General features: G+C 42.8%; 1 protein-coding gene across 1 annotated transcript in view; it reads right to left on the bottom strand.

Annotated features, from left to right (window-relative positions):
• Positions 1 to 425: 425 nt before the first annotated feature.
• Positions 426 to 12,240, bottom strand: part of LOC308286729 (vitamin D3 receptor B) — a 71,866-nt gene continuing 60,051 nt past the window's right edge. The window contains exons 8-10 of the mRNA XM_080727847.1: positions 10,065 to 10,216; positions 5,177 to 5,293; positions 426 to 3,812 (exon numbers count right to left, since the gene is read on the bottom strand). Coding sequence (XP_080583973.1) covers positions 3,559 to 3,812; positions 5,177 to 5,293; positions 10,065 to 10,216 — 523 coding nt within the window. The 3' untranslated portion in view covers positions 426 to 3,558. The remainder of the gene's footprint in view (positions 3,813 to 5,176; positions 5,294 to 10,064; positions 10,217 to 12,240) is intronic.

Consider the following 12,240-nt stretch of genomic DNA (forward strand, 5'->3'; position numbering starts at 1 on the left):
AACACATCAGGCATATTGACTGACAGCCGGGTTGCCTGATGCCTTAAGGTTCTACACTAGGCCAAAGATACACACGAGTGTTACCGTTGTAAGGAACGTGGCGTTCAGCTCAGACAAATACACTTTCTCTAACTGACTTCCACTTACGACCAGATCACAAAAAATCGCCCTGCGATGATATCGGTACAGACAGCAAGCCTCAGCCAATAGTAAGGTTGACACGGATGTCTTTTTTGCGACCAACTATGAGCGCAGTCTGCAAGAACATCTCTGCTTTGCAAATAATTTCCCTGTTATAGGGGGATAATTTGAGTTAAGATTGCCTTTATTTATGTCTGGCTGGTACAGCTAGTGTGTGTGTGTGTGTGTGTGTGTGTGTGTGTGTGTGTGTGTGTGTGTGTGTGTGTGTGTGTCGGGGGGGGGGGTTTCTCTTGGGGCACTGTCTCTGGAAATGGTTGCAGGAGAAACTGAGATGACAATGTAAATACTCTCAGTTATATAATATCCCACATGCAGCCACAAATACGTACGTTACTGGCCTCGACACCTTAGCATTGTACTGCTCTGGGATTCTTCAACAAGCTGTTGGATGTCACAGTGGTGTAAAGTCACTAAGTACATTTACTTAAGTACTGTACTTATAAGTACACTTTTGAGTTATTTGTACTTTGCTTGAGTAATTCAAATTACTTCTACTCCACTACATCTTGGATCCACATATTGTACTTTTACTCCACTACGTTTATTTCAAAACTTTAGTTACTAGTTACTTTGTAGATTTTTATTATTATTACAAAACATACATTAACCACTTCAGCCGTACACACATTTTGGCCATTTGAAAATAGCCGATCTACAAGCTTGTAGATCTGCCATTTTCAAAAGATGTCTATACATTTGATAACTTGAAATGGGACATTCTGCACAACGACTACTTTTACTTTTGGTACTTTTAGTACATTTTGATAGCAATACTTTTGTACTTTTACTCAAGTAAATGTCGAATATCGGACTTCTTACTTGTCTCAGAGTACATCTACATTGCAGTATTGATACTTTTACTTAAGTAAAGAACGTTAAGTAACTTTTTAAACACCACTGTATGTCATGCCTGCCCGGTGAAGCTAAGGAGGACTCAAAGGTAGAAGAGAGGGCATACAGAGTTCCTACTGTACACAAGCTTAAAACAGAATCATCCAAAAAATCCAGAGATATACACTATAATGAGTACAGTATATGAGATTATATAAACAGCATATCCCAAAGGCTCTGGAATCATCATAATCCTTAAGTCTATTGTAAATGCATCAGCTTAATATCTATAGCTTGGTGATCTATTTTATGGCTTACATTTATATAGAGCAGCACTGGTTATGTTCAGCTTGTACAGCCTCCTCCTCCTTCTCGATAATCAATCTTGGAGAAAAAAAATGACGCCCAAATAACCACCCCGCCCGCCGCTAAAACAAAACGATGAACGCGTGGCCGTGTCCCGACACACACCTCAGCCTAACCCTCGGGTTAAGCTCGCTCGTATTAAAACAATCAAAAACAAAAACGAGAAAAAAAAGAGCATAGTGTCTTGAAACAGAGAGCAATAATGAATCATAAAACAGGAGCATCAATATCATATTTGCATATATCCTTTTTTTTTTTTTTAGCCTTTAGTAATATCTATATAGCCCTATGTACAGCTGCAGTCATATAATATATACCTGGTATTTACAGGGACCAGCCACTAGAGGGCTGCGCAGCACACATCATCAAACGGGAGGACCTGGGTGTCAGAGGCGAACACTGACAATGACAGCCAGGCCCCCAGACATTCTAGAAAAATCCACTTCCCACTCAGAAAATGGAAGGGGTGACATCTGTTGAGGTCTGTTGAAGCAGCTTTTGGAGCTTTATAACTGCCCACCTTGCTCACGGAACAGAGGAGACAGAAGTAACAATTCGTGGAATTGTATTAATGGTGAAGCTATTTCTATTATAAAAAAAAAAAAGAAATCTTCCATTGCCATAATAATATCCTTATCTATGCCAATTCCTGGTATGGTATGTGGCTCTATTATACAAGACAGGCCCATTTGCTTAGCTTGCGTTGTAGCCTTAAATTGACTATTCCAGTTAGATTTGGCATTGTAGCCCTTTAACATCTGTGATAGTACATACTGTATATCAATACATAGGCATGAGTAAAAGGTGGTATAATAGTGCTTAAGATATGATACATGTGTAGCAATTAACTATACAGCAAATCATCCATTTCAAAGAAGAAGAGAAGAGTAACCAGCCAGAGTGCCGGCTTGGTTTGATTGACAGTTAGCAATGTAAAAAGTAGCTAACACATTTAGTGGCTAATTCTCACCTCAAAACCACCCACCCCAAAACCCAAACAAAATCTCAGTAAATTACAGACTAGATTCTGCACTCTGCTTTTCAAAACCCAAGTATAGACATTTCCTTCATAAGTTCTTAGAGAGGCTAGTCAGAAAGGCTAGCAAGCACATAGATTGATTGCAATGTGTGGAAAAAGGCCTTGGTGTGAGGTTATTTTTAGGACACATTGGAAGCGTTTGAGAAAGTAGTTGACCAAACCTTTGGCAAAAAGGTGTGAGGCATATGTAGTGTACACTGAAGACATACGTACGCACACATGCACGCACACGCACGCACACACACACACACACGTGCACGCACACACACACACACACACACACACACACACACACACACACACACACACACACACACACGCGCGCGCACACACACACACACACACACACACTATGTTGGAGCGATGCCGATGGGCAGACATAAAACTAACTGGCAGGCACTGTTTGCACCAATCTGAAACATTGTATTTGTAGCTAAATTGTTCTGTGAAGAAGAGTACTGTTTCAAATAGGTGATATCAATACAAATCAACCTATAAAACCAAGAGGTAGCTCAAACTGAAGAATGGCTAAATGAACAAGTGAGTATGCTCGTTGTGTTGAGAGAAGTGTACAATAATACACTCTCCAGGCGCATTAAGCAGCGGTTTTTGTTATAAATACAGATTTAAAAAATAAAATAAAAACACTGTCAAATATAGCTATAGATAGGCAGAAGTTCAATGTATGGTTATAATAACTGTAGTAATGTGAAGTTTCCCTTGTTTACGGTTTCTTTCTGAATCTGCCTGCTCCCGCAGACAATGACTTCTGTTCTAGGTCTTCTTACCAAGATAAACTCCTTTGTACACAAACACACACACGCGCACGAGCGTGCACGAGCGTGCACACGCGCGCACACACACACACACACACACACACACACACACACACACACACACAAACTCGCGCACACACACACTTCGTCGTCTCTCTCTCTCCCAATCTCTCACAACTCCACACCTCTTCGATTCCTCGCTCCACAGTCCATCCAAGCACATCCTCGCCCTCCATCCCTCCCTCCTCTTTCTTTGACTCCCTCTGGAGATCTCCCTCCTTCTACTCCTCCTCCTCCTCTCCCGCATCCTCAGAACTCCTCAGAGAGTTCTCTCTCCTCTGGCTCTTAGGAGACTTCGCTGCCGAACACCTCCAGCACCAGCGGGGTGAGCTGCATGCTGTGCTCGGGCTGGAAGGAGAGCGAGCGGTACTGCTTGGAGTGCTCCTCGTTGAGGCTGCGCAGGTCGGCCAGCTTCTGGATCATCTTGGCGTAGAGCAGGCGCCCGCCGGGGTGGTGCAGGCGGATGTACGCCTGCAGGGTCTCCGACAGGCGGTCCTGGAGGGCCTCGATGCGCGTGTGGTCCTGCACCCCGGGACGATCTGTTCAAGCAGCAGACACAAACACGGGGATTTGTAGGGTCTCGGCAATGGCAGTTCAGGTCAGGTCGGGGAGGCTTATCGTCGGTATCCGCCAGAGCGCGGGAGTCTATGCCAGTTTCGCAACGCCTGCGCAAGACCAGTGTTTCTCAACCTTTACAGGCCGTGACCCCCAAGATAATCATACTTTAACTGGGGACCCCCCACCCTGACGAGCACTAAGAGTTGAGGCATTACATTTTGTATAACACGGTTCTATTGTGAAAATAGCCGATCTACTTGCTCACAACGCCTCGCAATGCAATTTCTGACTCTTGATATTTGACAGTTTGGCCAACGTTTAATTTGTCATTTTAGAGGTATTAAAAATTCCCTTAATTGTCACTTTAGAAAAGTGCAGATACCCTCTGTACACTTAAACTTTATGTTGGTTTGTTTACTGTTGAGTGAGAAAACAATGTTGCACATTAAGTTAATCATCTGGGGACCCCCCAAAATAATTTGGGGACCCCCCTGGGGGCCCGACCCACAGGTTTAGAACCACTGTGCTAGACCTGAGGTTGTCGCGCTGAGGTTGAGCGCGACACCGACCATCAGCTCCCTGTACTTACCAGTTACTGACATGACTTGCCACACACATGCCGCGTGCTACTCATACGGTTTAATCATATTTATGTCGGCAAATAATGTAGACCTCACCCCTCGCATGAAAGACTAGTTTCCAAAATGGATGAGAGTGGGAAGGGATGGATTGATTGTTAAAGGTATTAGGACTCCAGCTTCACGGTCACATTTCTCACAATCTGATTAAGCGGTTGGCTAAATTTAGACCCGTGAGAGGATATGGTATGTATATGCATTGTTAATGACATGCCTCGTATACGCAGGCGCAGGCAAACATCCGGTTGGTTGCACGTGCACATCAACATACATATGGCCATCTACGTATAAAATATGCACTAAAACCTTACATAAATGTATACCGCTCACACGAACGTGTGCTTGGATGATGAGAGGCAAAGAAAAAAGGCACGAAACCACTCAAGAAGCAGACAAACACACTTGATTTGTCTTGACGAACATTCTGCACCACGCATCAACCAAATAGGTGATCTGTAAACAAATCTAGGTCTTATGCCGTCATTTATCATTAGTGGTGCGGAAGTTAAAGGGAATAAGCTCCTCTGAGGGGGAAAAAAATGCAGAAACATAAACAATTCATGAGGACCCTCTTTCCAGAAAGCAACCGTCACGCAACATACTTACATCACACATGCACATAGGAGTGATGCATGTGTGTGTGTGTGTGTGTGTGTGTGCGTGTGCGTGCTGTGGTGGGGTGCACACATGCATGCATGCCTGCCTACCTGGGGAGAGGAGGCAGATGGCCATGAGCAGCACGTGTTCCTCCTCATGGAGGTTGAGCTTCTTCAGTCCCACCTGGAATTTCACCAGGGGCTCCAGCAGTTCCAGGGTATGGCCCGCTGTAGGAGGCACAAATTACACAGCATGAATGCGTGTGGAATGTGGATGTTACATGTATGTATGTATGCAGGGACGTGTTGGGCCCCTGATTCAGCCCGGGAAAAATAGTTGGAGAGGCCCTCATTGCGTGCTATAGAGGGAGATCTCTCTCTATAGCGCTGCTGCTACTCAAATATTTGCCGTTTCAGATCATGACGCCCGCTGTAGGAGGCACAAATTACACAGCATGAATGCGTGTGGAATGTGGATGTTACATGTATATATGTACGGTATGTATGCAGGGACATGCTGCGCCCCTGATTCAGCCCGGGAAAAATAGTTGGAGAGGCCCTCATTGCGTGCTATAGAGAGAGATCTCTCTTAGCCGGGGATCCAGTCATCAAAATGGGAGAGGACCTGTGATGTTCTGCCGCACTTTTTATTTCTGTTTTATCTATTAGTTCGGTCATTAAGGTCCACAGAATGAGAGGCCTGCTCTGCCAGAAACATCGCGAAAAAGAGTTATGGCCATTTGTATATTCACTGTCCCATTGATTCCACTAGAATTATTCAAAAAAGAAAAAAAATCTGCTTTAAGTAGCATGTGAGGGGTCAAACTAGGGGTTCAATGGGACAGTGAATATACAAATGGCCATAACTTTTTTTCGCGACGTTTACGGCAGAGCAGGCCTCTGATTCTGTGAACCTTAATGACCGAACTAATAGATAAAACTAAACAGAAATAAAAAGTGCGGCAGAACATCACAGGTTCAACCCTATTCCTTGAGCTTTTGTGCATGTGGATCCCCGACTCGCTGCTGCTACTCAAAGATTTGCCGTTTCAGATCATGACAAGTGACAAGCCAGTGGGCCAATTACTGTACACGAGTTATATTTTGTCGTTGTCAGGTGGAAACCTTGTATGTCCAAAACCGTTTGTTTTGTATTTATCATTTTAAAATGTTTTTAAACTAGTGAAAACAGCCGATCTACAAGCACACAACGCCTCGCGGTGCGAGGCGTTGTGTGCTTGTAGATCTGCTGTTTTCACTACTTTTGTGCAACAGCCTTGTATGGTGAAGCAGGGCTTTGCTTTGCGAAAGAGATACGAGGTTTCTGCCCGACAGTGACGATTTACTTTGTTGGCTGCCCAGCCCCCAAAATGGAACAAAGGCCGACATTTTATTTTGAATTTTTTCCTAATGGCCCGTCCAGGCCGGGAATGAACCGTCCGTTCGGGAGTTGTCCCGCTTTTCCCAATGGCCAGCACGTCCCTGTATGTATGTATGTATGCGTGTGCACACACACCATATACTGTAGGTGGGAACCCTACCAAGCTCCACAGTATGTGTCCCAAGAGACACAATCAACCTCAAAGAACGTTATCATCCCTCCCGCTGATAAATATTTAATATTCCGTTAGCTGTGCCTCAGCAGGGGGGTTGCTATACGGTAGATCTACCCTCAAGTTTGTTACAACACCACCAACGAGCTCATTAAAATCATTGCATTGCAATTATGACACACTGCCTACATCCATAGTTTGACTTGATTTTGCTATTGTTGATGTATATGGGTTTTCATTCACATTTTCCTTTATTTTCATTCTCTTTATATGGTGAACCTGTACACGCTTGTAACATATAATGAATCTTAAACCATGAATACTGTATGTAGGACAGGCATTCTTTGATTTGCTATTATGCTGATATATTTGGGCTTGTAATTCCATTTTCTTTTTTGGAGCTGTGTGGAACACAAGCTCCCTATACGTGGCCGTGTGTGTGGGTCTGTCTGTCTGTCTGTCTGTCTGTCTGTCTGTCTCCGTGTCTGTCTGTCTGTAGCCTGCAGTAACCTTTTCTGACCACACATGTTAAGGGAGGGGCGCTGTTGCACACACACACACACACACACACACACACACACACACACACACACACACACACACACACACACACACACACACACACACACACACACACACACACACACACACAGCTCCACTTCGAACAGAGGTTCGATTTTTTTATTTACATTCTCTTTATATGGTGAATTTGAACACTTTCATAACATATTACTGTATGAATATGTAGGATAGGCATTCGTAAGCTTTATAGCTTCAGCCTATTCCTTTTGATCACCTCAAACAGAGCTACAGTTCTCTTCTATGCTATTGTGGATGTAAGACTTGTATAAATGTATGCTTGCTACTAACTGTGAGTCGATCAAATCAACTAAACTAAATAGTGGTTGTTTATTTTTTTAACATGAGAGTTTAGATGAGGAAGCATGTTACAACTTAATCTATAATTCATATACTATCATTGTATTAGCAAAGTGCAAAAGAGTTAAAACTGCAAACAGAGAGAACCCTGATATGGGATAAAACTACACCAACTATACTAATTGAACTCAAAACATGTGATGAATCCAGAAGAGGTGAGCTGCTAATATGAAGGTGACAAAAATGAAAACCCCAATGTCATTTTATTTTGTCTTTTTCTGTCTTTGTGTGTGTTTTGTGTGTTTTTCTGTTTTAATATTGTGTTTGCATTCTTTGTTGTGCAATCTTTAATAAAGACTAAGTAGGGCTGTCACGATTATGACATTTTACATGACGATTAATTATCACTCAAATAATTGTGATTAAATTGTGTTTTTGTCGTTGACAATTACATTTCTGTTTGGCTTTTAGGCTTTGAAGTTGCACATGGCAGATATGACACATAACCTAAATACACAAAGAAATTACTGACATATTTGAAACTTTATACTTAAAAAAAGAACATTGATAGTGGAAATAGCCGATCTACAAGCTCACAACGTGTGAGCTTGTAGATCTGCCATTTCCACTATTTTTGACATTTAAAAAAATATATGAACATTTTTCAACATGGAAACGATTATGACGATCATGAAGAATAATCGCGATTATGAGGAATAATTGCGATTAGACGATTATGTCATAATTGTGACAGCCCTAAGACTAAGTAAAAAAAACGTTGTGACGAATCAATATTTTTGCGCTAGAGAGGAACTTAAGACAGAGAATTCAACCTGGTTCAGCAGTAGGAGCACACAAAGGAGCAGAGCCATCAGACACTAGTTGTTTTGTGCGGCGGAGGAGGTCAGAAGTGACATTCTTCGGGTTGATCTCAGAAAAGAGGGGTCTTGTTTGAAAAAAGCCAAATGAAAGCCATGCCCTGAGGGCTATGGCGGATGTATGTGTCGGACTGGTTCCGCAGCAGGAATATATATGCATTTGCATCCATGCACGTGGGTGTGTACACGTGCCAGAGTGAGTAACCTTACCTAACGTTGCCGACACACTAATGAGGTCCAGCCCGATCTAAAGAAGCTGGCCACTTCCTGCACGCTCTGTGTAGAGGTGTGTGCAACGCACATGTGCGTGTGTTTGCAACACTACCTGTTTTTAAAAATGTAGAGGTGTGTGACACACATGTGCATGTATTTGCATGCTGTGTTTTTATCTTAAAATGTATTTTTAACCCAGACTTATGTTTGTACTCATATTTAATTGTATCGTGTATTTATTTCTATTCATGCATTATGTTTGTATTTGTCGTTATACCTGCTGCAACGGAACTTTGGTCAACTCTGTTGTTTTAAAACAGTGTTTCTCAAGCCTTAAAATGTCAAGGTCTCCCCTTAACTCTGACAGTGTACACTGTCGGAGTTACAGACCTGTATGGCTCAATTTAGACCCCCACAAAGGAACCCACAAAGTCCCTGGAATCCACTTTGAGAACCACTGTTTTAAAATATGCTTTATAAATAAAGTTGGATTTTGGATTTGTCACCACAAGCCGACGAAGCAGAATAATATAATCGTATTGCTTCACGTTGATCAGCCTGTTTTCGCTGGAATCTTGAGAACTGAAGCAGAGCTGGTCTGCCATCTGCTTGGTTAAGCTTGAAACGCAAGGAGTACGGGTCTCAGGTCACAGCTGGCCACAGTGAAGGATCCTTTGTTTTACGACTGTGCATGGGAGAATGGTACAATGTTTTACTAATTATGAACTGACTGTCAGGGAAGAACTAGCCAGTCTATCTGTGTGCTTTTCTGGAGTAATGCGTATGTTGTGGCACTTTAAATAAAACTTTCTGTTATCATTTAATATTGCATTCTGAGTCTAAGGCAAGGGTCTTCAACAGGGGGTCCGGGACCCCTAGGGGGTCCTTAGAGTTACTACAGGGGGTCCTCCAAATCTTCCAATCCTTTGTTTTTATATTAAATAACAACTTGAACCCTAGTGTCCATATTCTGAGAAGTTTAGCCAAAAACAGAAGATCTACAAGCTCACAATGCCTCGCAGCACGAGGCGTTGTGTTATTTTTGGCAAAGAGCTTTGGTGTTTTGGGGAAAGAAAGCAGACTAAGTACAGAATGAAAGGTCAAGTTTACGCGGTTAAATATCTGAAAACACAAATTGACATGAATCCAACATACACTAATAATTATGCTGTCAAACGATGAAACTGCATGGAATCTATGAATAGGTTGTGGGGGTCCCTGCTTCATCTCTCTCTCAACTAAGGGGTCCTTTGAAAAAATTTAAGACCCCTGGTCTGAGGTATTATCTGATCTTTTGAGAGTTTCAATTCCACTAGAATAACAGACCCGGAGCCCCATACATTATTAGCGAGGATTACCACGTCAAAACCCAGCTACCCGCGAGGGGAAAAATGACATGGACATGATGCAGGTGTGCCGGTTCTCTGCAAAGTGTCTGCAAAGCAAGATAGCGACATGTCATGTCAGCAGACTGACCTTTGGTGACATCACTGATCTGGTATTTGAAGTCAGGCGCGCCGCAGCTCCACGACATGTCTTCCAGGCTGAAGCTCTGGTTGGAGCGTAACATGATCACCTCGATGGCGCTGGACTTGAGCAAGGCAATCTGGTCCTCCGCAGTCAGTTCCCTGCAGGAGTCAATCAGGAGTTTAGAGATACAGCCACCAGTAAACACTCTAACCAGGAAACTGCTTCGCAGAGAGTACTAAAGTGCAAGAGTTTCTGCAGTTGATCAGTTGCCACGAAAACAAAGTCATACCGTATATATTTAACCCAGTGGTTCTCAACCTTTTCAGGCCACCCCCCCCCCCCCCCCCACCCAAATAATCATATTTGAAGTGGGGACCCCGCCCTGCACAAGCACTTGGAATTGTGGGAGTTGGCATTACATTTAGTTTGACTCGATCTGTTCCATTATGAAAATAGCCGATCTACATACTCACAACGCCTCGTGTTGCGAGCATGTAGATAATAATATTTGATAATTTGACCAATGTTTGACCAGAGCTACTAAAAAGTTCTTTAAAGTCCTTAAATTGTCACTTAAGAAATGTGCAGATACCCTGTATTCACTTATACTGTATGTTGGTCTGTTTACTGTTGAGTGAGAAAACAATGTTAACATTTAGCTAAACATCTGGGGACCCCCCCAAAATAATTTGGGGACCCCTCTGGGGGGCCCGACCCACATGTTGAGAACCACTGATTTAGACCTGAGGCAGATTCTAAAAAATCCTGACCTAAGTTTTCTGAAAAACATATACCATTTATTCAAAAATTACAAAAACCTTTGTTGCTATATACTGTACATCTATACTATAATTTTGCGAATGTCTGAGTGAGTGAGTGAGTGAGTGAGTGAGTGTCTGTCTGTCTGTCTGTCACAGCGTTTCTCCTCGGTGGCTGGAGCAATTGATCTGAAATCGCATCACCATCAGCATATGAACACACCTGACATAACTGTGAAGCCCGTTTGTCACTTTCACAAATCGTATGCTGTATATTAGCATTTTTATGGTGTATCTATATCTATTTAGCCTACAGTACCTTTTGTGACCACACATGTTAAGGGAGGGGCGCTGTTGTTCAGGCCATGCACAATCACACACAAACCCACACACACACACACACACACACACACACACACGGGGGGGGGGGGGGGGGGGGGGGGTGTGTGCAGGCAGGTCTGTAGCCATTAAACGAAACGGGTTTCTTACATTGATGCTCCTACATCATGCAAGCACCAGTTAAAGTTACTTTCCATCCCTCATATACTGTGTGCACAGTGCACATCCCATAACCCACACACTGCACATCATTTTGGAGCTCATATCTTTGAACGGGTAAGGGCTAGTATAGCAAAAACAACAGGGTTCCCGGTCTAAATGGGTTAAGTGGAATGGTTTTGTTTAACAACAGTTAAATAGAGTACAATTCACCCTTTGTCAAGTCCCGCCCGTTGTCCCCGCCCCTCTTCGCACCCATTGGTTGCTGTGTCATGGTGGGACAAAAGTCCTTTCTCTCCATCCACTACCATTGAAAATTCAGTTGCTTCTTATTGTTATTTTGTGTATTTAATTCTTATTTTAAACTTGGTTTCAGTAAAAAGGAGCCTCTCAGGTGCAGTATAGTGACTGGGCATGTTTTTAATTTTTTTTATTTCCCCAAAAATGATGTTTTAGCAAATTCAACATAAAAAAGGCGGAACCAGGGCAGGACAAGGCAGAAAGAGCCTGCTGGTTGGTCAGTCAAGGACCAATCAGAAGGCTGACAAAGGGTGAATTTCAAGGTCAAGAACAAGTTACAAAGTTTATCAGGAGACATTTGATTTTTGCGGGCAGGAATGTGAAAACATCAAAACATATTTGGATTGTCTGATTTCCCTGTAGGGGCATTTGTTGACAAGCCTTACCGAGTCAATGAGTCAATTATCGCTTAAACACAACATTTAATGATGCATAATAATCAATAAGCTCCTGATACATTTTCACCATGTTGTCACAGTACCAGCAGCACTGCTACGAATGCTGATCCATTCTCAAACTTCACGAAAATGAGTTAAAAATCTTGACTCAAACAAAACCGCAGAACTGGGAGAAGACGGGAGCTGAAACATGCAGCTTTTTTTTGGGGAGGTCTGGGTGGGTTTTCA

Source organism: Nannobrachium achirus (genome assembly GCF_963921795.1).
Source record: "Nannobrachium achirus genome assembly, chromosome: 6".
Taxonomy (NCBI): domain Eukaryota; kingdom Metazoa; phylum Chordata; class Actinopteri; order Myctophiformes; family Myctophidae; genus Nannobrachium; species Nannobrachium achirus.